This window comes from Microcebus murinus, chromosome 9 (genome assembly GCF_040939455.1).
Source record: "Microcebus murinus isolate Inina chromosome 9, M.murinus_Inina_mat1.0, whole genome shotgun sequence".
Taxonomy (NCBI): Eukaryota; Metazoa; Chordata; class Mammalia; order Primates; family Cheirogaleidae; genus Microcebus; species Microcebus murinus.
In genome coordinates this window covers 21,294,826-21,321,705 of record NC_134112.1, presented here as the reverse complement: position 1 = coordinate 21,321,705, position 26,880 = coordinate 21,294,826, and the positions used below count along the sequence as shown (strand labels likewise).

Sequence of the window (26,880 nt, the reverse complement as noted above, 5' to 3'; positions counted from 1 at the left end):
ACATCACTGGCTGGCTGCCTTAGGTAAATGTCGTGATTCAATAAGGAGAGGCTCTGTGGTGATTTATATCCAACAAGAGAAATACAAAAGTTTCATATGCTATTTCACCCTTTGTATTCACACCAGGTAATCTAAAAATTATTCTAATATCTCTTGCTCTTCGGTGTTTTATTTTTCCTCTCTTTCACATTTCTTTCTCTTTTTAAAAAAAGTTACAGTCCTTTTGCAAGTTTACACTTCATTCTCAGGAAAGGCTGATCATGGAAAACAGGAGGTTTTGCCTTCAGGAAAAAAAATGAATATGTTTATGGGAACATGTGACTAAATATGTAGGAAATGGAGCTATTGAGTGGTGGTTGAATAATAGGGTAAGAGTCATTTTCTCTGGTTGTGCTTTGACTTACTGATCTGTTTCTTTCTTATTTGTAGAAGATTCCAAACAAGAAAGTATTCAGCAGTGGCTGGACTCTGGATTCTTGTAAGTGTTTCTTTGTGCCTTGTACATTCTCTTTCAAAGATCCATAAAAACAACGTGGGTAACCTTGCCTGGACGAGGTGGGAGGTGCAGGGATTTTCATTTTAACTAGTCACTTGAAGAATTATCCTATTATTGCAAAAGCTAAGTATCAGTTTAAAAGGACAAAATAGAATACTGCTTTAGTCCCTGACTGTTCACTGGCTTCCAAAAATCCCTTCTTAATAAAACTTAACTCTGCATTTGCTCTCATTGGTTTAATTAAAAAGCAATTTAGTAGAATCTATTTATGCAGATTGTTTGACTCACAACACTTTTGTTTCTTTACAGTGTCTCTGTAAATGAAAACTTTCAGCAAGGCATTGACCACTCTGGTAAGACAAGAGAACCCAGAAGCAGTTATGCTTTGTGGTGCTGTGTAGGAGATATATTGAATTGTCTATGTGAATAAATCTTCTTAAAACGAGAATTATCAGAGGCTCTTAGAAATGTACAGACCTCAAAAACCATGCATGTTAATCCCTTTGTTTGATGTATAAGACTGAGACTCAGAAATGATAGGTGTTTGCTATATCACCGGACAGCTCAGACAGTAGAAAAAACTCGCTGGGCTCTATGAAGACATTTGCAAGGATGTAATTATGGCAATGAAATTGTTTAATTTTTCCTCATACTTTCTGGTACTTGTGTTTCTAAATCTAGTTTCTTTCTATTCTTTAACCTCAAAATTACACTCATATCTTCCCTTTCAAAAAGAACAAATGCCTGACTTCTAAAGCAAACAACACAAGTATTTCTGAGGCAGAAAATGTGTCGCACTTGTTTTACTGAGATTTGATAAGAGCATTATAAAAAGAAAAAGAAATTTAATTATAAGTCTCACAGTTCCAATCTTCATTAAACAAAATTTCCTATTTTATAGAATCTAAGACTCCTCAGTTATAAATTGCACTCATATTTTAAGTACCGCACAGATAGAAAAAACTAAACCAAACCTGGCAATTATAAATAAAAAGCAATATTGACTGCAAGACACATTCTTATTTCATAAATGTTAAGATGTGAAAAAAGCATGTTTTAAAATTGATGAAATGCCATATGTGTCTTTAAAATTGACATAAGTTAGGAGTTTAATGATTAGAGGGAAAATTATTAGTGCAGTAGTCACTTGGCTGATATTAATTACTTCACTTTCTTCACTGCCATCTTAAATCAAGATTGACCACTGGCTACAAACAAGTTTAAATTGGCATTTTTTTCCCTTTTTTAAAAAAACCTAGGTGTAGCATTGAAACTTCCTTCTTCACCAAACTTCTTTACTATTTATAAATTTCCACCATGTCAAAATCTCTAAAGACTTTTGCCAATAAATCAAATTTAAGTATCTCTCTGTTCTTAATAGTTCAGACTCAAAATAAATAAATAAATAAAATAAAATAAAGCAAGAATTTAAGAAACATAGCCAGCATTTTCTACCCCCCTGATGTGTCCTCTTGCCCTGTCGTGGCCGGAGCCTGGCACCGGTTCTGGGGAGGTAAGTAACTGTATTAAAAGCTTCACTTCCCAGAAATTAAAGACAAACCATGGCCCTTCCTTCTCTGAACCAAGTCGATGAACTGCAAAGGCACGGACATGAGGTAAAGACCCAGATGGAGAAAGGGCCAGCACCGTGGCTCTGAGATCAGAAACGCGAGGTTTCGACTTGCCAGGTCCTTTATCTTCGGCAGGCTTCCTAATAATAATGGAATAGCTTCTCGCAAGTTTAATTGAGCCTTCACTTTTCCAAGGCGCTTTCTCATCGATCATATTTTAAACCCTGTACCCTGTGTGGTAGCATGGTTGCTTCGCATTTTTCTTTTGCAGGTGAAGAGTCTGGGGCGGCGGGGGTCAAGTGCTGTGATTTTTGGTCACGGCTGGTTAGAGGCAGGTGGAGGACCTGGAGGCCCAGCCTTCTGGGGCCCCCCCTCTGTGAGCCAGCCTCAGCCATGATGAGAGAGACGCACCCCGAGCGTGGGGAAGCCAAGAGCCGCTGGGAAGGGTGGGCGCCAGAACAGTGCTGGAAACTAGTGACCTGAAGGTCTTGGCCAGGGTGGCAGGGAGAAAAACTGCGAGGAAGTGAAAAGGGACTGAAGAGGAGGAAGAAAAGTACTTACTACTGGAGAGAAAACCCTGTCAAAACTCAAAATCCTGCAAGAATGTAGAGTGGTGCATTAGTTCCCTGGGGCGGCTGTAACAGATTACCACAAACATGGCATTTTACAACAAAAGAAACTTACTGTCTCGCAGTTACGGAGTCTGGAAGCCCAGAATCAAGGAGTCAGCAAGGCTGAGCTCCCGGTGAAGGTCCTGGGGAAAAATCCTTCCTCTTCTCTTCCTAGCTTCCGGTGGCTCCCGGCAATCCTCGGTGTTCTTGGCTTGCAGCTGCAGCACTCATTCTGTGGCCCTGTCTCTACATGGCCTCTTCTTGTGTGTCTTCTCCTCTCCTTACAAGGACACCAGTCACTGGATCCGGGACCCACCCTGATCCAATATGATCTCATCTTAACTAATTGCATCTGCAAAGACCCTATTTCCAAATAAGGGCTCATTCCAAGGTTCCAGGTAGAAGTGAAATTTGGAAAACACTAGTCAGTTAACTCCAAGTGGAATTCATTCTGAGGCTGGTTTCCTTAGTGACCACTTCTGAGTCTTTGTACATGGAAGTAGCAACAAAATCCAAGTATCTATCCATCTTACAGGTGATCCAGCACCCCCTATGGGAAGCATTCCAGTGGGCTTCTAGGCCTTGGACTGGGCACAAATAACATAGATAAGCGAAGTAAGGATTTAGTGGTCCTGGTCCTGGTTCTCTGTTGAGTCCTATGATGGCCAAGGTGGGGCTTGGCCTTTCATAGTGACTCTTTGGCTTTCACGCTCATCTGCGTCTACTTAAAATCTCATTTTTATTCATCTGGAATCTAGTTGGTCCATTGCATCTTGCTCACCACCATTATGCTAGGAAAAGCCCTTGGCACTTCAGCCTCATCATCGGTATTACTGGGAGGGGAAAGAAATTAATATCTAGGGTGCACATGTTAGGTATACATATGTTATCTTGTTTCTGGACCAACTTAGAGGTGAATATTACTGTTATTAAATTTTATAAGGAGGAAAGTGAGGTTCATAGAGGTGAAGTGACTTGACCACAGTCTCTCAGTTAGTACTAGCAGGTAAGGGAGTTGAGGTTCAAACTTAGAACTGTCTGGCTGTAGAGCCATGTTGCCTCTCCAGAAGACTAATATAATTTACTGTATATGCTGTGCGTGGAAACCCCGGGGAGGAAAGCCCTGTGCTGTGGTTTGAATGTCCCCTCCGAAACTCATGTTGAAATTTAATTGCCATTGTGACAGTATTAAAAAGTGGGACCTTTAAGAAGTAATTAAGTCATGAAGGCACTGCCCTCTGAATGCCATTATCGTGGGGCTGAGTTGGTTATCATGAGAGTGGGTTAGTTATCATGGGAGTGGGCTCCTGGCAGAAAGACGAGTTTGGCCCCATTTTCTCCTTGTCCTGTGTCTTTCATGCCCTTTCATGTTCCATCATGGCATGAAGGCCCTTACCAGACGCAACCACTTGAACTTGAACTTCTGAGCCTCCAGAATCATGAACAAATAAACTTCTCTTGTTTATAAATTACCCACTCCATAGTATTGTGCTATAGTAGCAGAAAATGGTCTAAGACACACAGTGTCAGCATCCCGTTGGAAAAGTCAAAGTATGAACAGTGTGGGTGAGTCGCTGGCACTTCCCTCTCTGGGTCTTCTGACTCTTGTACACTAGCCCTCTGGGACCACAAATGTCCTCTAGAGTTTAAATTTTTCATGTGCAACAACACTAACTTTTTTATGTCAATCAAGTGCCTATGGAAATGCAAAATGGCCACACCTGGATCTTAAAATAAAAAAAGATACATTAAGCTGGTCAAAGGGTGCACATTGGCAGTTATAAAATGAATGAGTTCTAGAGACCTAAAGTACAGCATGGTGACTATAGTTAATAATAATGCATTGTATACTTGAAATTGGCTAACAGAGTAGATCTTAAGTGTTCTTATGTCAGAAAAAAAGGCAACTATGTGAGGCAATTGATGTGCTAATTAGCTTGATTGTGATAATCATTTCACAGTGTAAATGTATTTCAAAACATCTTGTATACCTTAAATAAGTACAGCTTTTTATTTTTCAATTATACCTCAGGAAAGTCGAAAAAAGTCAATTCATCTGGAAAATCAAAATGAATCATTCTCCCTCCATTTCAGAAATTTTAAATTATAAGAACATAAATTCTTAAAAAATTGATATGACTGAGAAATTTATGCTTAATAATTGGAAAGTTCTCAGGTGGTTGTGTCTTTCTAAGGCTTCACTAGTTTTCTGATCTTTATACATTTCTGATCTCCATACATTTCAGACTCAAAAGTCATACTAGAATTGTATAATTAGTAATTGTCATTTATCAAGAGCTTATAAGATATGCAAAAACTGTTGCCAAGTACTCCTCAAACAAAACAGCAGGATGATTAACCTTATTATATATTGAGAAAACAGATACTCAGAAAGGTTACAAAATTTGGCTAAAACCACACAACTAATAAGAGATGAAGACATGGTTTGAATTCAAGTCTGTCTGATTTCAAAGTTCATGTGCTTTCCACCAAAAACTGGTATGTCTCCAATGACTACACACTGGTGTAAATCAGCTGCTGTTATTTCTACCTCTAACTTTTCCTTACTTCTTTGAGCGGATCCTGGGTGGCAGAAAAGGATGCTCTCTAAATTTAAGATTTCAATGTTGATATGTACGCCAAAACTTACTCTATTTAAACCTAGAGGTACATAGAGTAGATTTTAGTTCAAAGAAAAATTATTACGTAAATGTATTAATAGCTGTAAAAGGAAGAAAGAGATACAAAGCTATCCTGAAATTAACCCATAAATAACTCCTATAACTGGAATTTGGCTCAGGTCTCACCAGTCTGTGGGTACCAATTAGGTTACAATAAAATTGGTGCCCCGATTTTGAAGGATTATTGCTCCCATCTTGGTGACAGAGCAAAATATCCTCCCATAAGTATTTCTGAGAGTCATTAAATCTCTCATCTGATTTCATAAATGAGTCCCCTTCCACTGTCACCGCTACTACTCCAGTTGACTCCTCTTGGTGTCATCACACAGACAAGTCTACCCGAGCATGTTCTTCTGCTCCTCTGGGCACCACCTTCATGGCCTTTGAGCTTTTATGGTGCTCTGTTTCTTGCAGAATTTGCAGAAGCACTCATTTCCATTATACTGCATGACTCAATCACCTGAGGATTTAGGCAGCATTAGTATAATAGTATTCTGTGTTACATAAAACCCACGACAGATATTATCTTTCAGCTTCTTCCTGCAGCCCATATCTCTCCCTGAGCCTTAGATTTAGGCTGGAGACTAGAGAACAAACATAATATCAACTCTATTCCGTTGCCCACAGGCACACAACATTTCTGACAAGATCCCCTTTTATTCCATTCTTCACCATTTAGAAAATATGAATTGAAGGCCTCCTATAAATTAGGCTCTCCTTGGGACTGGGGACACTGAAGAAAATAGGTGCAACAATGATAGAGACAATAAACAAATAAATAAATGTGTAGTGTGCCAGGAGGACAGCTGATTGGGGAAGGCATCTCAAATAGGTTACCTTTCAGCTGATACCTGGACGAAGTGAAGCAGTGGGATGTTTGCTATCTGGGGATGAGCTGTTTCAGGCAGATGAGACAGCATGTGCAAAGGCCATGGGGTGGGAGCATGCCCTCTGTATTCCAGGCATAGCAAGGCAGCCTGAATGGTTGCAGTTAAGCGAGCAAGGATGAGATTAGAAGGTTAGAGGTTAAAGAATTACCCAGAAACCAAATTATTTAGGGATATATATATATCCTTGTAAGCATTTGGGCTTTTACTCAGTGTGAGAAGCAAATCCTTTAAAGTGTTTTATACGAACACTTGTATTATTATCTTGGTTCTTTTTAACACAATAATTCTGGCTGCTACGTGAAGAATAGACTGTGGGAGGTGGAAGCTGGAGAGAGTAGAAGCAAGGAGCCTAGTTAGGAGGCTGGAGAAATAATTCAGATGAAAGAGGGTGGAGGCTTAGATCAGGGTAGCAAAAGTTGTTGTAGAGAGAAGTGTTGGATTCTGGCTATGTTTGAAACATAGACAGGACAGGATACGCTGGTGGATTGGATGTGGGATATGAAAGAGAGAGAGAAATCCAAGATGACTGCAACACATTTTTCCCAAGGTCCTGGGAGGATGGGCGGCCATTTACTGGGATGGGAAAAACAATGGAAAGATCAGGCTTAGGGTAAGAGATGGGAAATTCAATTTTAAGCATGTTGTGGTCTAAATGCTTAATAGATATAGCCACGGAGATGCTATTGAATAGAGAGTTGTAAATACACATTTACAGTTGAGGGGGAAGTCTAGGAATAGGTATGTACATTTGGAACCAGTTGGCATGTAAATGGCATTTAAAGCCAGAAGACCAGACAAGTGAGTCCAAACAAAGAAGAGGCAGGAAGATCTGAAGACCAGCAGAGAAGAGAAGAAGGGGTAGGTAGCAAGGTAAAAAGAGAGCCGTGAGAGAAGCCCAGGAAGTCAGTGTATTGAGGAGGGCGTGGTCAGCCTCGCCAGCTGTGGTTGAGGGGGTGCACATGAGGAGAATGACAGCTGGCCACCGGCATTGGCAATGGAGGCCAATGGAGACCTTGAAAAGAGCCATTTCAGAGGAATGGTGGGGGAGGTCCTGACTGTGCAGCTTTTGAGATGGAATGGGAGGAGAGAGTGTGGAAACACGAAACTACTTTGCGGAGTTGTAGGGCGGAAGGGAGTTGCTAATTGAAGTGAGAGCTACAAGAAAGGGGGAGATAAAGGAGGATTTTCTCTTCGGGAGATGAGGGCTGTTGCAGCAAGGTGTGCAGGCTTATGGCAGTGGTCGGTGGTTGAGATGTACTGAGGTGTGTGGTGCCTCCCCTGGCATTCCTGGAGCTGTGGGCAGAGCCTGGCACCCCCTGTGGGACTTCTCCTTTGGGGGCTTTGACACCTCTTCCGATGAAACATTGCTTGCCCAAACTTATTCGCTGATAGAAATTATTTGGGTTTCTCCCTTTAGCTATGACAGATACCTTCCCTTGCCCCTTCTGTCCATATTTCAATAACTGCAAAAGGTTGGACAGCTGCCCTTGCTGCTTGCATTCCAAGTCCCATTAAAGCACTTCACAAAGGATCGTCTCTCACTCTCTGCTCTGTCTTCTAACAAATATCAGGGCATCTTAGTTGATTCGTCTGACAATTTCCTTTTTCAATCTCTCCAGGGCGTCGTCTGCTCAGGGCACATGGATCCCTTACAGGGAAGGGCCTCACAGGCATCCTGCAACTTCTTTCCCTTTTTCCCTTTCTAAGAATCACCACTGCTGTGTGTAGATTAACTCCTCTGACTGGTCACTGACTGTGCAAGTAAACAAGTTGGATTCTCAGTTGGGTTCAGTAAGGATCCACAGACCTTCCTACACCCACAAATACAATAGGTCATTCAGAGCCTCTTTGGGCTCAATCATGGTGCTAACAGGTCCATGGTCATAGATGTCAAGGTCTCTCTTTCTGGGCTGCAGACTCATTCTTAATCTCAGATTTCATATTAAAGCTGTGTATTAAAAAATCCCGGAGAGCATATCTGGTTTGTAGCCCTCATTCCCACCACTGGAGAACAAATTAAACATCAGTACTATCTGAGTGAGATATGCATTGTCACTATAATGCAAGGATTATAATGCAAGTGAGTGCGTTGTCATTATAATATAAGGATAACACACATGCAATGAATGCACATTTTAACATTCAGGCTTGTATAGCTGGCACTTGTTTAACAACACATCCAAGCATAACTCTGAGTGAAAAAACTAAAAAGTAACTCCTAAACAAAAAAGACAGTGTCAAAAATGTGCTGGGTACCAGTTACTTCTTGATGGGTGGTTAATTCATTTGTCCTTTTTTATATTTATTTATTTATTTTCCAACCCACAGAGAGGTCCCAAAACAGCAAACTTATTTCTTTCCAGAAGGAATTTGTTACATGCTAAGAACTTACAACATCAAAATCTAACTTTTGTGATCCATATTATAAGAAAAGGTCAAATCCCATTAAACACGATAGGTGGTCCCTTGTGGCTTGTCAAGTGAAAGCATTCAGAGCAAAGCACTGTTCTAGGTGAAGGGTACAAAGGTTTAAAATACTTGACTTTTGCTCTCAAGAATGTCACTCTGACTTATCCAGGATCACTACAATTCAAATATAACCTACACCAACTTTCCTATAAGACCCTCTAGTCTTACCCTTCATATTAAATTTTTAGTTCTTCATCTTTCTTCATCCAATTTCTCCTATCTTAGTCTTTTCTGTTCTGTCTACCTCCTGCCCTTCCTTTGAGGCCTCATTCAAGTCCCATATTCTCCATCAGACCCTCCCTGACTCCTGCTCTGAGATTCAATATTTCATCTGAACACCAGTAATGTCCATGGTGTCACCCACATGGTCCTTGGCCAGTGCTGCCTCAGACTATTAGGGATATGATCTGTCATACTGACAAACTTGTAAACCCCACTGGGACAGTAGTTATCTCTAAATTATCTGATTTACCCATAGCTAGTACACAAAAGGATCTCAGTAAAACATCATGAAGATGATGTCTCAGATTGGGAAACCTGCACAAAAGGGGTGAGACTTGAGCTAGTCAAGGAAAGAGGGATATGGTTTTGAAAAAACAAAGAGGTGAAGCAAGAAAAATTAATTTGGCAGGAGCAATAGGAGGTCAAATTAAGGCATAGAAATGAAAGGAAAACTAAACGTGCTCAGGAAAGCACATGGAAGTGATCAGACTAGAGAAATGCTTCCATGCTAGGGAGCAATGGTGGAAATTTTTCTGTTAAATAGAGCATTTTCAGATTATAGATGTCTTAAAATCCAGAAAGATTAGCCGGGCATGGTGGTGAATGCCTGTAGTCCCAGCTACTCGGGAGGCTGAGGCAGCAGAATTACTTGAGCCCAGGAGTTTGAGGTTGCTGTGAGCCAGGTTGATGCCAGGGCACTCACTCTAGCCTGGGCAACAAAGTGAGACTGTCTCAAAAAAAAAAAAAAATCCAGAAAGAGGAAATCACACTGGATGTCTCAGGACTGAGGTGGCACAGAAGTGTCATCTCGGGTTCCGGTTCAAATGGATAGGTCGTCGTAACCAGGGTCTGGGTCTGGGCTGAGCAGGATTTTGACAGCATATCTTTGTCCACCTAAAAAGAAAGTTGTGAATAATTTGTGATAATAACTAGTGATAACTGTTGTAGGTGCAGTGTTGGAGAACTGAAGCAGGTGTGTTACACATTTACCAGCTCTATTGTAGTGAGCTCTGAACTCACCAGAATGCAAAGAGAAATCACAGATTCAGTGTTTATCTTGGCAATGGGAAGAAGGTGCACACACTTGGGAGAAGTTATTGTGAACTCAGGCTTGAGGTGACAGGGTTTACTTTGAGGGTCAGTGTGGAATGGGAAGGAAAAGTCAACAGCATCTGGAAAAGAAGCAGATGTGTGGGTGAAAAAGAACAAAGGTTTCCAACCGGTTTTAAGGTTTTGAGCATGAGTGTCAGGCAGAATGTAAGGGTATTTTTTTAAACATGCATATGGCTTAATAATTTGCCAAGTAAGACAAACAATTGCTGCCGACTGCCTCTACTAAGTGTCCTGGTCATGCAGGAGTTAAATATACAGAAAGCTGCAGAATGCTATTATTTTAGAGTCTTGCAAAAATGAAATTTGATTAGTCTATTGGACGATATTCCAAAGAACCAAATGTCTTCCATGAATCAGTCAGAAATGCTTAGGAAAACCAAAATAAAAAATGCTTTCTAAGCCAATAAAGGTGCTAATTAGTGCCTTCTGCATATCTAACTACATTCTTCTCCAGTAATACATTTTGCAGGGTTAAGTGTGGTGTCTGCTGCTTCAGATGGCAGAAGTCCACCTAGCAGTAGGGAGGGTGGCTGGAGTCTCAAGTATCTAAAAGGGAATCAGAGCTGGCATTTTAACCCAAGGAATGGGATGTATTGAATAGAGCAGGGAAAGTTTTTTTCTCACTTTAATTTTCCTCCATATCAACTCTAGGAAACTTGGGGATAGTAGGACTTAATTTTTTTTTTATCTCTCTCCTTCCCCAAATGCTTTTAGAGAGTAAAATCTGGTTTTAAAAGCCTAACAAGGGTATCCCAGAGAGGGAAAAAAAATGGAGAAAATATCAAGACCAAGCAACTAGAGTAGCAAGTGTGGAATTGAGGAGGACCTAGTGAGCAGAGCTTTGCGTGGGAAATACAGGTACATCTGCAAGGGTCCCACCTTCTACCTCAGCAGCCTCACACCTGGTGCCTGCAGAAGCGTGGGGGGAACCCGGGTGCAGGAGCAGTTTGTCTGTCCTGTTGTGGCATTGCCTAGGAGTGAGATTCTCGCTCTGATCGGAGGTAGCAGACTCAAATGCTTCCAGGAGCCAGGCAGGTAATTGCTGATGAAGGAAGCGGGCGGGAAAGAGACTGCAGAACATTGGAGAACACGCTGCCTTCAACAGACCACTGCCCTGAAGACAGCTGGGCCAGTGCTGCTGGCTCGGCCAAGTTTTAAGGAAAGTCCAGGAATTCCAGTCCCTGTGAGAACTGGCACGTTGTGGGAGTGGCACCAGCTTGCACCTCTCCGTTCAAGTTCTTTATTAAAAACAGGCAAAGGGAAGCAGAACTTGACCCTGACGAACCCGTCCAAAGGCCCCAGAAAGTTTACCTTACGCATTAGCGAAATGAGGAAAACCAAAGCAAAACAGGCAAGGGGTAATATTTTAACAACTGCCCTGTGTAAGACTCTCCACTGCCTGGGTCCAAATGTTGGAAAGGCCAATCGCTGCTCCCACAGTGACCAGGCAATAAACACACAGTAACGCTGTGGAAATACCACTTGGTCTCCCAGGTCCTAGGGAGCTGGAATGGAAGATGGAAATCAAGCAATAAACCTAATTAATTTTTAATAAGTTTGTCACAATTTTAAAAATGAGGCTTATCTTGTGAATTTAAAAAATCCTATCAGTTTACCTTGGCTTGGTTTTCTCCAAAAATCTAAGCTTAGCGGCAGAGAGGACTCTATGTCTGAATATATTGGCTGCAGTTAGACATTTGTGTCATTTTCAACAAGATGAAGAAGGAAAAGTCTAAGGAGTCTGGTAAAGAATGTGAAAGCTGTATTTGTACGTCAAGGAGGATGAGGTTCAGCTGAGGGGAGTCCCCTAATTGTCAGTGGTGGCCGGACCTCACAGGATGCCAGCTGTACGGTGGAAGGCTAGAAGTCCCTTTCCACAGCTGGTTCTAAAACTGTGTAAGGCTTTCATGTGCATCATCAGACCAGAACCCCTCCACGCACACACTGTGACCAAGCCAGGTCCACTTTGCACATCCCTTAGAAAACATGTTACCTTTAGGGATTTCTTTTTCTCTAGGAGGCTGCCCTTGGTTTCCTGGCAACCGGATTGCTCCTTAACAGCAGCAGGCAGAGGGGTGTGGTCCGCAGAGTGGGGCTACTAGATCCGTGTGGGCAATAGAAATCTTGAAGAAGCCCTGGGTGAAAGGCTTCAGATTCTGGGTGACTTGATTTTCTGTGGGGATAGAGTTTTTGAAAATTCAGCAAGGCTGAGCTCACTCTTCTCATCAATATCTGAAAATGGATCATTTGCTCTCTGACAATTTTAGCAATTCACTGTGGCTACAATAGCAGATTCCTGGCCTGGATGTACACATTTATTCGCACATTCTAGGATATCCAGAGCAAGAGCAGATAAACAGAAAAGACCACGGTGGTGGCAAGTGCATCAGTACAAGCAGAATAGGCAGCCAAATGTCCTAGAACTGTGGAATGTTTTAGGAGAGATTAGGTGCTCAGAAACTCTCCATAACTATCCAGAGAAACTTAACCAGGCAAAAATGGAGGCTTACTTTGTGAGTTACATGCAACGTAGTAGATAGAAGAGGTGCTGGTAGGAAGTGGCAGGGAGAAATAGAAAAAAAAATTACTTAAAACAATAAATATTTATTTTACCTTCCATTTAGGAAACTTACTTTTTAATTCATCATGGTATCAAGTTGTTACAATATGATTTCCTTAAAAATTATACTGTGCTTGCACCTATGACATGATTAGTAAGGTGGCAAATAGGCTTTCACTCATGTGACAACTTCAATCAATTGGCAGTGATGCTATGAGTTTAGGAAGCTCTGAGACTGAGTTGTGTTCACTGAGCAAGAGTGCTGCAATGGATTAGCAATGCCTGCCTAGCTGGGGGACTTGTGTGCTGAATAGATGACAGTTTTCAAACTCTGGATCCTGGAGGTGCCTCACAGGGTGAAGGAAGAGCTAAAGGGAAAAACAGTCCATGCAGAACAGCTCTCTTTTTATCTATTTAAATAAGTAGAATTTTTAAAAAGATTTCATATGGTTGTGGAATTCCTCTGATAAAAACCAAAGTTTTAATACTATGTTTGTAAAGTGGGCAGGGGGTGGGGGGAAGACTGGAGTTTTGATTCTAAGTTCATTTCTCATTTGGCACATATATATATGTCAAATATTCTATTATAACTTACATGAATATTTGTCACCAAATGGCACATAGGAAATTTTAAAAACATCACATTTGTTTCATAATAATGGTCATTCACTTTGATATTCCATTCTTGGTAGTGGCTCCCTGGAATGTTCTATGAAGCAGTTATGTATTATCTTCATATTAGCAACTTCTAAATCTTAAATATGTACCCCAAGCCTATTCTGTTTTTCTCAAAAAAACTCATGAAGTTTTCTCTAAACAAAAGATTGTCAGTAACTTAATCTTTTGTGATAATTCTAATCAGTTGGTAGTGGTTTTCCTGAAGAAGTGACAAGAAAGTAATGCAATTGATTAATGATGTCTTCCATGAGAGTAGCCTTAGCAGTGGTAGCACAGAAGCTACATATATACACACACATATATATGTAATATATTATATATATATATATATATATATATATATTCCCCACTCTGTATTTAAACCTTTAAAATAGATTTATATTTCTTACCCTATGTGACTCTTGTGGTGACAGAGTTCCATTTATTTTGCAAGGCAGAGACATTTACCATACCTGTTCTCTCACTGCCTCTTTAAATTCTAGTCATGCATTCTGGACTTAGCTAAGAATCCACTATTCACTTACACCTCAAAAATATATCTCCAGTTTCTATATTTCTATGTTAATTTTTGTTGTTGTTTTATTTGCTTGCTTGCTTTCTTTCTTTCTTTCTTTCTTTCTTTCTTTCTTTCTTTCTTTCTTTTTGTCATTTAGTAGGATCACTGAGTCTTTCAAAAATGTACTGAAAACTACAGGTACTCATACTCCACCTCCAAAATTTGGCACTGAATGGGCCTCTCTGAGAACCAATATTTATTTCCTCTTTTCCATGCTCAGCTCCACTATTAGGCAAATGAAGCTTCAGCCTCACCTTTCCCACATTTACTTGTTTGCTCAAAAATCTTTCATGGATTTCCATGCCCTAACACCTACACATAAACTCTTCTTTCTAGCTTCCAAAGAAGCTCCAGGACATTCTGTTGGAAGTGTGGTATGATGGAAACAACAACAACAAACTGAAATAAACTGTAGCATCTTACTGGCCATGAGAAATTTATTTAATCTCTCTGAGCCTCAATTTTCTTCCATGCTAAGTGGAGATTAATAATACCTAAATCCTGGATTAGTTGTGAGAATTAAAAGAGATTGTGCACATACCATACCTAGTATATTGCTTCACATAAAGTTAGTGCTAAATAAATAATAGCTATTACTGCTATAATCAATAATAAAGGTAGTAATAAATGCCTGTATCTGCTTCTTTTGGCTATATGATCATAAGCTTGTTATTAAACTTCTGTAAATCACAGTTTCTAATAGGAACAATGAGGACAAGTTCTAATTATAATGCTATTGGAAGAATTAGATGATAACAAATGACTTGAAGATGCCCAATAAATGCTGAGTCCTTCCTGTATTCTTTTGCCTGCCCCCACCCTGGTTCCTCAACTTTGCATAACATGAGGACGTATCCCAAAGTGCCCTGTGAGCTAATCACATTATCCCTAGCACTGTGATTTGCACTTGCTTTTTAGACATCCTTTTTCTCTTCTTTAAGGGCAATGCCTCTTCTCCATCCATCAAATTCTCCCCATTCTTAAAAATCCAAGACAAGTACCACTTTCCTCCATGAAACCTTGGCTGGCTATTTCCTTTGCCACTGACTTCCTTCTTCACTGAGCAAATATATTTCCTCAACTGCTTGTCACACAATTTAGCCAGTAATTATATTCTGTCTTGTTCCCTCCAGAAGGCCTTGTAGTTCATACCTATACAACTTTGGATATGGAAATTCAATTCTACATTGGTTCGACTGGGGCTGAGAAAATTTTGCATGAGATAAAAGAAAATTAAGTTCACATCTACCTTTGTTGTTGTTGTTGTTGTTGCAGTTTCTTTGTATGAACAAGGGATGGTTCAAATGACCGTGAAAGACTACATGAGGTAGGTAGCAGAATCAGTGTTACTTCCCGCCAATATTTTACAGCCACTTCTTTGATACACGAAACGGAAGTGAAGAAGTTTCCTAATAATATCATGGATTTTGGTATCTTGTGAAAGGTCAGTGGTTTGGCCACAATGCCTAGAACATTTTCACTCGCCTTGAGAAATGTCAAAAAGCTGTGAGCAAATTGAATCAATAAATGCTGACTTCAGGGGAAATTTAATTAGAATATATGCATAAATGGCATTCTACTACTGCACATGTTCCTAAGGACCTGTTCATAAAAGAGTTACATTCATAGTTTCATTTTGCCAATGTTATTACTCATCATTCCATTTACTGGACAGTAATATATATGATTTCAACATTAGGCAGAAAGCAGGGAGAGTATCTTAGTATGAGGAGAGAATAGGTCCCAAAGTGTGGTACCCAGAACAGCAGCGGCAACAGCACCTGGGAACTTAATAGAAATGCAGATTCTCAAGCCCCAGCCCAGACCTACTGAGCCATAAAATCTGAAGGTAAGCTCCAGAAATCTGTATCTTTGCAAGTCCTTCAGATGAGTTTGAGGCACACTGGAATACACTATAAGGTCTTTGAGGTTAGGAACTCTGCTTCCTGTGCTGTCATGACAATTGGATTTTCAGGATAATTCCAACTCGTTGAGAATGAAATATGCAGTACTGTCGCCCTACCGCTCCAACCAGTTCACACTGAAAATGGTATTTGTCGTAGTTTTTTTTTTCCCCTTAGACGATTGTTGTTTTTATTGCCTATAGAATCATAGAGCTAAAAGGGACCACAGAAATCTCTCAGACAACTCTCATTTTAACAAGGAGAAAAACAAGAGCCAGTTTCGGTGACCAGCCTGGGCTCTCATGGCTTTATTAGAAAAGTGACTACACGTGGATTCTTCTGGCCCTCAGGCCAGGGCTGCTTCTAGGTGGCTCTGCTGAACATTACAAAATAAGGTGTGACCCTCAAGCCCAGAATGAAAACTAAATTCTGGCAGGCCTAATACAAACAGAGGTGAGGCAGAGAGTGAAAGGTGTCTTTTGCCTTTCCTCAAGACGCCCAGCAAGTTCAGCTGCCTGTTAAAAGAGTTTTTATTATCCAGAAACACACACTTTCTCAGCCTTAATGAAAGGAAGCAGTTAAGCAAAGAAAAGTCAGGGCCTAGCCATTCTTTCTGAATGTGGATAAGACTAAGACAAATTCAGCCACCCAAGTGGGATACCTTGGTCTCCTTGGGAACATTATACTCTTTGATAAATTGTAATTTTGTGCCAACTGGCTACTGTATTTGAGAGGGCTAGATGTGATCCATGGTATAGCTGAGCTAAATAAAACTGAACTATACTATCACACGTTCTCTTCTCTTTCGAAGAGCTTCCAAGTGATTTACAATGCAGGTCTACTGGATAGAGTGACTCTTGTTTTTCCAATGGGAGAGTTCGTTCCCCTTGCATATGGATTTGCCACAGGAGCCCTGGAGGCGGCACTTAGAGATTGTTAGCCATGCAGTATGAAACCCTTCGCTACTAGGAGAATTAGCGTGGTGTTGCTTCAGTGGCTGCTCACTGTGCTTCTTTCATCACATAATTTTTACTTCTTGCCGAAAGTTGGTGCCTAGCGAAGCCGTGTTCCTGAAAGGTTCCCCAATGAGTTGCCATCTGTCAAAAGTGAGACACTCTGCCACCTTTATAATGAACACTAGCAGGCACCTAACGCTTAAATTCTCACACCTTCTGTAACACAGCACTCTGGAAAAGAAGAGCAGCTCCTCCCTCCAAGCTCCCTCTTCTTCAGAGGCGTGGCCATCGTGGGATTATTAGAAACTAAGAGGAAATGCAAATGTTTGCTCTGGAAGAAAGAGATTTACAATGACCTCCCAGGGGTCTATCTAAGTCAACACCTCTCATTGTTGGTATTTTCCCCACTGTAGATCTCTGCATCAGTTTTCAGGAACTCCCACTCTATCCAGAGGGAATAGTTTCAACTCTTGCCATTCTACTGCAAGTATACCACAAAGGTATGTAATTTCCAGGCACTTTCATCCAGAGAAATCCTCCCGTGCAGCAATGGATTTCATGAAATTATAAACAGGCACTTGGTGAATGAATGGATGAGAGAATGAATAAAAGATTTCCGAACTCCAACTTGCAAGAACAGTAAAAAAGAGAGTTAGTAAAATTGGAAACAGGCTAAATATCTGTCAATGGGAAAATGGCCAAATGAAATTATTGGCCCATTCATTTTATGGAATTCTATATAGCAATAAAATTAGGTAAAGATATGCTTAGCAATTTAGAAAGCTCTTCAAGTCATATTTTTAAGGGAAAAAGATGCAGGAAGATACATAGAATATGTTACTGTATATAAAACAAACAAGAAAAAACTATAAAGCACGTATGTAACTACAGAGAAAAATATCTGGAAAAATACACATAGATTTAGCAGGAAGGGGATCAGGATTGATGAGAGTAATGGCCAAAGGGCGAGAAAGCCTTATGTTTAGCTAATATTATAATTTTTTTACAAAGTGAGTATATTTTATGTATTAATATTTCTTGAAAAATTAAATATGAATTCAAAGGCCAATGATATTTTCACACACTATGAAAATATATTTAATGAAAAGTCAATCAACTATTATATTCTTGGTCATGAGACTGAAGCCTTTGGAAAGCAGGGACTATCTTTGTTCATTTTTGTGTCATGGGTACTAGAACATGAGTACTAGTACTCATGAGTACTAGAACATGAGTACTAGTACTCATGAGTACTAGTACATGAGCCTAGAACATGACAGATATTCGATAAATATTTGTATAAATGGGTAGGATAAACGTTTTTACAGTGAGGTCAATATAATAACAGAAATATAATAACAGAAAATATAATAACAAGAAATATAATAACAAGAAATATAATAACAAGAAAAATAAATTTTTCTCGCATGATTTAGAATTTTTTTCTTCCTTGAATCTTTCTCATAATAAAATGTCTGTGTCGATTTAATCACGTGATTGGCATTCTACATTCTCCAGTTAATTCCAATGATTAAGATACTCAAAATAAGCCATCTCCACTTCACATTATGAGTATTGGTCTATCTAAATCCATTGCAGTGCATGGTGATCACAGTTAATAATAACTTATTGTGTATTTCAACAGTGCTAAAAGAATAGATTTCTTACATTCTCATCCCAAAAAAATAAATTGGTAAGAAAGTGGATATGTACATTAGTTTGAATTTTTCTATAATGTATATACAAAGATCAAAACATCACACTGTACCTCATAAGTACACACAATTATTATTTGTTAATTAAAAATAAATTTATTTTTAAAAGGAAGAAATTGTGAACATAATGCTGGTGGTGTCTGGTCAGTGGACCTGGTTGGTGAGACTGTAGGTGGCTGTTACTGAATGTGTGAATGGATAAGTAAATGAATCGTAATTAATCCAATTTAAATGATGAAGTCGTGAAAGCAAAATTATCTAAACCATCTCGAAAAACTTCATTCATGTTGCATGTAAAGTAAAGGCCAACAGAAACATCAACAAAAGAGCTCAGCAAACCTGGTCAAACGGTGTCAAAATCTCCGATTCCCAGAGTCCATGGGAAGGTCCATAGCATAGTAACCCAGGAGAAATTCAGAAGTGAGTTGATATATAGACATACAATATCCAGATAACTGATATCTTTCATTTTAGGTGCCAAAATGGACTAGAATAATTTGACAAAAGCATTTTTTGTTTCTCAGCCAAGTCTGAAAAAAAATACAATACATATTTCTACGTAGAGACTTAAAATCATTATATGTAAACATCTGTCCTGTAGTCTGCATTTAATGATATCCTAGACAGATTTGTGTAGCTGAAGATGCCCCAGACTGATACTCTTTAAAATATTCTTCTATGAGTCTCCTTCAGTTTTTTTGTTCCTTTTTTGCTTTCAGTGACCATTTCTTTGTGGTTGTCAGTGCCCTGCCTCTGGCTGGCTTCTGTCCACTATCTCCCTGCCCTACCTAATTTAATATTTGCATATTGTGACATGGAAATCCAGTTAAATCACAGTGTTGTACGTAAAGTACAGGCAAGCAGTCCGTGACTGGGCTGCCAGGCTTTCCTTCAGGTACATATCCGAGCGAGCTTTAGTAAATGTACCGTCATCTCTTCAGTTTCTTCTTTCACTCACTACCTGGAAGATTGGGTAGGTGAGGTGACTAGAACAAATAGCTTTGGATTAAGTTAACTGTTATTAGATGAAGCAATTCATATTTTTACCACAGCATTCCCGAATGGCTGGACTTTTGGGAAAATGATCCCGTGGAAATTCTCCTGGCTCTGGGGTTCGGTGCTGACGAGCCAGACATCTGCTCCCAGATCCCAGCCAGATTCCTTGGTTGTAGCTCGGCCGCCAGAGGAATCAACATCCGTGTTTTTCTTGAAGCTCAAAAGCAGCGAATGGACATTGAGAATCCCAGCTTGTATGGTAAGTAAGGACCATGCGGCATGTGCATCTCAGCAATGACAACGAGCGGTCACATGGGCCACCGTAAAGTAATAGAGGGGACAGTCCAGGAGACTGCATGCGGTAGCATTTGGCTTCTCTATAGCAGTGACTTAAAACAGCAAAGTTTTAGTTCTTGATCACTCTGCATGTCTGACGTGGGTTGCTGCGTATGTTCGGGACAAGGGCATATCTGCTCCACATCACTCTCCCTCGGGCACCTGGCCCCCAATCTGGAACCTCACTAGTTGCAATGACAGGGAAAGGAATCGAGAATGATACTTGGCTCCTAAGTACTCTGCTCATACACACCTCACATCTGTTCAGACTTCATTGGTTAAAATAAGTCACATGGCCACACTTAACTCTACGGGGGAAAGAATGTACAATCCCACTTTGTGCCCCAAAGGAGGGAAAGTGGCAGTACTCCTGAGCAGCACTAATAAATACTATAGCCACACACCCAGGAGGCAGAGCAACCAGGATCTGACAAGGCTTACCGGGTCATTAAGTAAAACCCTAATTTCCTCGTCTACATGAGGCTTAGAACATTGTAGATTATACCTTCAACTGTAAGTGGTAGTTATTAATGCCTCCAAATTTGTGGATTAACTATTCCTAAACCTTATCGTTTTCATGCATGCTGCTGTATTTGTCCAACTGGTGGTCAAAAGAAGACTTTTCTCTAGGACATTACTAAGGATGTTCTTGGGGCATGTGTACCATGCTCAGATTAATTAAGGGGAAAGATGCCTTGTAGTTCAACAGGTTTATTTACTGCAGGGTTTATTTAATATGCTAAGTTGCACCTTCGGACTCCTAGAGAAAATGCAGTGCAGTATTTCAAATAGATTTAAATAAAGAATGACTCTTGGAGAAGCATTGAAGAACATTTTCCCCATGGAACAGAGTTTGAGGAATTCTTGGTGTGGGTGCAGGGTGCGAGGGAAATGACAAAATTCTGTTTCTGAAATAAATTCTTTTAAATAAATTCACTGAAAGGAAAATCAAGTGAGGCGAAGTGTTATCTAGAACAGGGACCTCACTTGGAGTTCTTATTTTAGTTCCTGTTTGTTTTGTTCTCATGTGTGTTGAAATTAGTTTTTAAAGAAGAGTATGTAAACCTGAAGGTGTTACAATGTAATGTTTCTTTACTTTCCAGAAGCAATTAATATCATTTTTTTGTTATCTCCTCTTCCAAGCAGCACAGAGATACATGTTCTTTGATCAATTCTTTATTTGGGGAGAATAATAACACTTACCAATATTTGAGTAGTGTTTGAGCTGATCTATGAAGTAAACATTTTGCAAATGAAATTGACACATGGATTAGAGAGGAACTTGGAGTTGGCCCCTGATCCTGCCATCCCTGGCCCACTCTTATTTCTACTACTTAACACTTTTGATTCAAGAAAGCTGAGAAGGTCATATGTAAAGCAAGCAATAATAAAACTAGCTGGCTGTTCAAAAAATAGAATGAAAAATTATGTCTCATTCAAAGTCAATACAAAAGGTTTAAACTTGAGGAATGAGAATCAATTAGTCCATTGTTGAATCTACCCAAAGGCAAAAATAAAAGAAAACACTCATCCAATACTTTAGGCTATTGTGTTCTCTGAATTGACTTAACCAATTAAATTGATAGGTTTTGTCTTACTCTAAATATAAAAACCTGCTATGGATGGATGTAAGGCAACCATAAAGGCTGAATTATGAGTCCATTATACCCTCTGGCTCACAAAAGAGATTTAGTTTCAACTACAGCTTAACTTAGGGGAGAAATGTAATCAGAATTATTCTGAAACATCCAGAACTCAAGAGTTCCTATAAGTCTTTAAAAAATATCACCATCCTCTGTGTGAAATCCATCACATTTTTTTGGAGTATAAGGATGATTAGTCAATATTAAGGAGAGATGATGATTAGTCTTCTCCTTTCAGATGAAAGAAACAGGTGGGCTAAGGATATGCTCATGGAGTCAGTAGTATTGTTGTGATGTTTCAAACAACAAAACAGAGGACAGCATCCTTGCCCACCACACGGTGCTCCTTGGCCAGCGCTAGTTATGCAATCCCCCATGCTATTGCTGGGGTTGAAAAAAGACCATGCAATAAAAACAAAATAATTTGTTTTTATTATCATGATTTTAGTATCCTGAGATATCAAAAATACTTTCACCATTTATTTTTCAAACCAGCAATGTGTTCCCAAATTAGCGCTTGCTACATTAGGTCTCTTCTATATGCTAATTAAGTTAATATTATATTTACATTTTGCCTAAATGATCTGAGGCCAGATCATCCTGGAAGGCTTACAAGTTGAGGAGCTGGTTTGTTTTGAAGGGCCAAAGAGTTTTCACATTAATGACAATCTTCTTTTAAAAGACTGCAAACAGTATATTCCCTTCCTAACTCTTGCACATTTATTAATATAATCATTATTTTAATGACTGATACTTACATAGCATGGTGGCTTAACAACTTTGCTTTGATGCTCATACAGATGTGAAAGATACATGAGACAGGTATGATTCCCCTAGATGAAAAAACTGTCTGTTTACTCTGTGCCTCGAACAGGCTGAGCACTGTATGTATATCTATTAATTTACACCAAGGTCAAACTTCCAGTGAGTGTTTGACCTGGGATTTGGATCCAGGCCTTCTGACCCCATGTATCATGATCTTTCTGTTACAGCCCAACCAGGTTCTTTGCCTGCTGCTCAAGTGGAAGCCAATACACTGAGACTTCAGGTGTTACAGCAAGGAAAGAGTTTAATATCGCAGACGCCGTGGGAGGAATTTCTCAAATATGGCTCCCCAATAATTTGGGAGAAAGGATTTTTAAAGATAGCTTGGCAGGCAAAGGGCTAGGAAATTAGGTTTGTTAATTGGTAGGGAATGAACTCATAGGACTGGGAAGCAGAGGTTATGTTCTCAGTTGGCAGATTTCTTGCATGGATGGTCTCAAGGCTATTGGATCTGTTCCCACACTTATCTGTGGGTCTGGTTGGTGCCAGTGGGTCTCCCCAGAATGCGAAGTCTGAAAAATACCTCAAAGACCAGCCCCAGGCTTTACAATAGTAATGTTATCTAGAGAAGCACAAGTCCTTGGACTTTACAATGGTAAAGTTATCTAGAGAAGTAGTGCGGGGAGTCACAAATCTTGCACCTGTCAGGGAAATCATTGACATTAAACAGTAACCAGTTACAGCAGTAAGGACGTTAGGGAACAATGGCTGGTTAACTTCTGGCTATATCTATATTGCATAAAGATCAGACTTTGATTACTATTTATGTCTTATGGCTCCATGTAAGGTTTCATTTCCACACTCTCTGGTGGCAATATGGATGGGGATGGTGGAGGTGATGACGGGGATATCCACCATGTAAAGTGGTGGAAGAGTACTCAGGTCACTTGTTGTTGACAGAGCTGGCTTCATTCTTCGACAGTTTATTACACGTTAGTGTAGAGATTCACCTATGTGTACAGTTTTTAATGATTAACACATACAAATAATAGGCATATAGAAACCTATAAATTTAGGTATATTTAAATCTAAAAGCTATTCACTTTCCCCATAGCACAGTGATATCTCATTATGTGGAGGAATCATCTCCATAATAGCAATGGCACATAGTGAGAAATACTTGAGTTTCAAGACCCTAATGTCCTTCCCATCTTGAAAATCACACATTAACCAACTCTTCAGTTCGTAACTACGTTAAATGCAGTTTCATCGAAAAGACCCAGTCTAAAAATTTTGTGTTTCTCGTGTTGTTCAGGCCGTTTCCGACAGCTGGAAATCCTGGACCATGTGACCAATGCCTTCTCGTCTTTGCTGAATGACGTCAACATCCTACAAAACAAAGCCGATGGGGAAGCTGGAGGAAAGACTGTGCAGAGAACCCCAGCGAGTGGGTCCAAAGAGCATCGGAGAAGGATGGGTAAACTTTTAAGGAGAGCTTCAAGACAGAACATCAGGAGAGATTATGACCCAGAAGTGTCTGAGTCCTTCAAGACGAAGGATGAAGTTTTCATCCCCCCTGCAAACCCAGGGGAGTGTGTAGCAGAGTCCCCAGCAGCCCCCATCCACCACCACCAAAATCGTTTGTCTACTTCTGCAGAGCACCAGTCTCTGCAATCCTGTGATGACTCCATACTTTGTCATCCTCCACGAGCCCTGCTGAGCAAGCAGTGGCCTTGCCCGTCCACGCTGGCCAAGCAAGATCCCCTTTCCTGTGTGTCTGAGGGGTCCGTCAAGGACAGAATTCAGACTAACAAGCTCAGGAACTTGTGTCGTCTTGTGGGTAAAGGACCAGACTCCTTCGAAATGGAAGAAGTGAGTGTTACAAAAACATGCTTCACCTCCCAAGGGAAATAACCTGCACCACAGCATCCTTTGCCTTCTAGCCCTCCTTTAATCACTCCATCTTTCTCCCCCTCAGCATTACATCTTACTGTCCGACTTGGTTTCATCCATTTAAAGTCATTTTAGTTGCTTCAGCTAGAAATAAACTGGTATGAAACCAGCCTTTCTTCTATTTCTTTTTCTTTTCTTGCACACAGTTGAACCCATGAGTTGCATCTGACTTTGCTTTTGCTCGATGTTTTGTTATGCATCTCAATCTGCTTTTCATCTACTCTCTACTTTTCCATGTTTCACCTTCTTTGAGGGCAAGTTCAACTATTTCCCACTCAGAGAAACTTGCCCTGGACACTGCTCCTCTGTATTCTCATGGCTTTGGCAGGAAGAGCTTGTTATGTTAGAGATGGAGTATTGGGAATGCCGTCTTCCCCAGGAGACTAGCTTCTTGAGAACCATGGTCATGTGTTGGAAATATTTCCCCCACAATGCCTAATGCAGCACCTTGGACAATACAGTGACGACTTGGGTTTGGTTTGATTTTAAGGGTTTGGCATGTCATTTGTTTGCTTTGGGATTTATTGATTTTTGCACGGCTCAACTCCCCTTTCACGTAGACTTTTTGCCCCTTCACCCCCACCTTCACTCCCACTCATTTTCACCCTCCCTTAGGTGACATACCCAACTGTACTTCTGTGTCTTGTTTTTTGTTTTTTTTCCCAAAAAGTGCATTCACATTTCTGCTTATTTCTCTATTCATATTGGCAACTGGGACTGGGATTTAGCTTGTTGATAATAACTCTGTTATTTAACATAATTACAAAAGAGTAATTACAGAGGAAGAGCTTTTTCTCTACTTTCATATAAAATTATTCAAAAGTAGGGCAGGATATTTGTATGCAAATCCCCAAGGTGGGGTCACCTCTCCATTGAGCCCTCTATGTGCCAGGCAGAGGGTTGCCAGCACAGAAATGGTGATGAAATCTACCTTGAAGGGCGCTGCAGAGAAGTGGCAGAGATGAGCACAGAAACAGTAATGTGGTAGGGACAGAGACAGCCCAACAGATACACTTTTTATGTTACTATTCAGATATGTTTTGGGATATTTGGGAGCAAGCAAAGACATGCTTAACAAGCCCAGAGGCTGAAAGGATCAAGAAACTTATGAGAAGTAATGCTTAATCATAATCTTAAAAGAAGAGTAAGATTTAGTCAGGTGCATATGCCTACTGGAAGCCCTGACCACCCACAAAGATATAAAAATGGCCTCAAAACATGTAGATGTTAATGATCCTAATGTCTATGTATATATGTGTCTGTATGTACATGCATGCATATGCCTTACATAAAAAGTTGAAGAGCCTTAAAATATTAAAATGAATTGAAAATAATAACATTAAAATGAGTAAAAATTATAAAAGGAGGAAAAAAACAGAAGTCCTCTCATTTGAGGATACATTGAAGTGGCACTCAAAAAGAGTGTTTTTTTTTTAAATTCAAATTTGCAAAGATTATTTAATTATCAAACTATTAGTTATATTACTATAAAGAATGTCAAGACAATTTGCTATTCATTAGTCAGTCTGTTATATTAGCTAAGATCTAAAGAAGAAGTTTCACAAAACTTCAACTCATTGTCAAGCCTCATTAGACTCCACTCACCTTTAAGTTTCCTCCACGTCCAACTAGGCTGACTTAGAGGAAAACAATGTTCCTTGTATGTCATCTATATGTGAGAGTACAGGGATAGACAGATACCAAGTTGCACATAAAGAAAAGATCATATGGTCTTCGTTTTTGCTTTTTTTAATGTGATGAATCACATTTATTGATTTACATATGTCGAATCATCCTTGCATCTCTGGGATGAAGACCACTTGGTTCTAGTGGATTATTTTTATGATGCACTGTTGAATTTTGTTTGCTAGTATTTTACTGAAGATTTTTGCATCTATATTCATAAGGGATATTGGTCTGTAGTTTTCTTATTTTGTTGTGCCCTCTCTTGGCTTTGGTATCAAGATGATACTGGCTTCATAGAATGAGTGAGAGAGGATTCACTTATCAATATTATGGAATGATCTTGTGTTATATGTACCAGGTCTTCTCTGTATGTCTGATGGAATTCAGTTGTGACTCCATCTGGCCCAAGGCTTTGTTTCTTGAAGAAGTTTTTTTGTTACTAATTTGATCTCACTGTTATTGGTCTGTTCAGGAGTTCTATTGATATTTCTTCCTGGTCGAGTCTTGGAAGGTTGTGTGTTTCCAGAAACTTGTCCATTTCCTCTACGTTCTCTAGCTTATGCATGTAGAGATTTATGTAGCATTCATGGATGATGTTTTGTATTTCTGCCATATCAGTCGTAATGTCGCCTTTTTCATTTTTGATTGAGCTTATTTGGGTCCTTTCTCTTCTGTTCTTGGTTAATCTAGCAAAGGTCTCTTGATTTTATTTATCTTTTAAAAGTACCAAATTTTTGTTTCAGTAATACTTTTTATATATATAGTTTTTTGTATTTTAATTCATTTAGTTCTGCTCTGACCTTCATTATTTCTTTTTTTCTGCTGGCTTGGGGTTTGGTTTGTTCTTCCTTTTCCAGTTCTTGAGGTATGACATTAGGTTGTTAATTTCTGATCTTTCTTTCTTTTTGATGTAGGCATTTAAGGCTATGAATTTTCCCCTGAAGAAAGCTTTTGCTGTGTCCTATAGATTTTGATAACTTGTGTCTCATTTGTCACTGAGTTCAAACAATTTTTTGTTTTCCATATTAATTTCATTCTTGACCCAGTAATCATTCAGCAGTAGGTTATTTAATTTCCAT

The 26,880-nt window shown here is 39.7% G+C and overlaps 1 protein-coding gene across 1 annotated transcript in view; it reads left to right on the top strand.

Moving 5' to 3' along the window:
• Positions 1–393: 393 nt before the first annotated feature.
• Positions 394–26,880, top strand: part of LOC105879020 (ITPR interacting domain containing 1) — a 33,989-nt gene continuing 7,502 nt past the window's right edge. The window contains exons 1-6 of the mRNA XM_012778973.2: positions 394–478; positions 806–849; positions 15,123–15,174; positions 17,121–17,207; positions 19,475–19,677; positions 23,478–24,034. Of these exons, the coding sequence (XP_012634427.2) occupies positions 15,143–15,174; positions 17,121–17,207; positions 19,475–19,677; positions 23,478–24,034 (879 nt within the window). The 5' untranslated portion in view covers positions 394–478; positions 806–849; positions 15,123–15,142. The remainder of the gene's footprint in view (positions 479–805; positions 850–15,122; positions 15,175–17,120; positions 17,208–19,474; positions 19,678–23,477; positions 24,035–26,880) is intronic.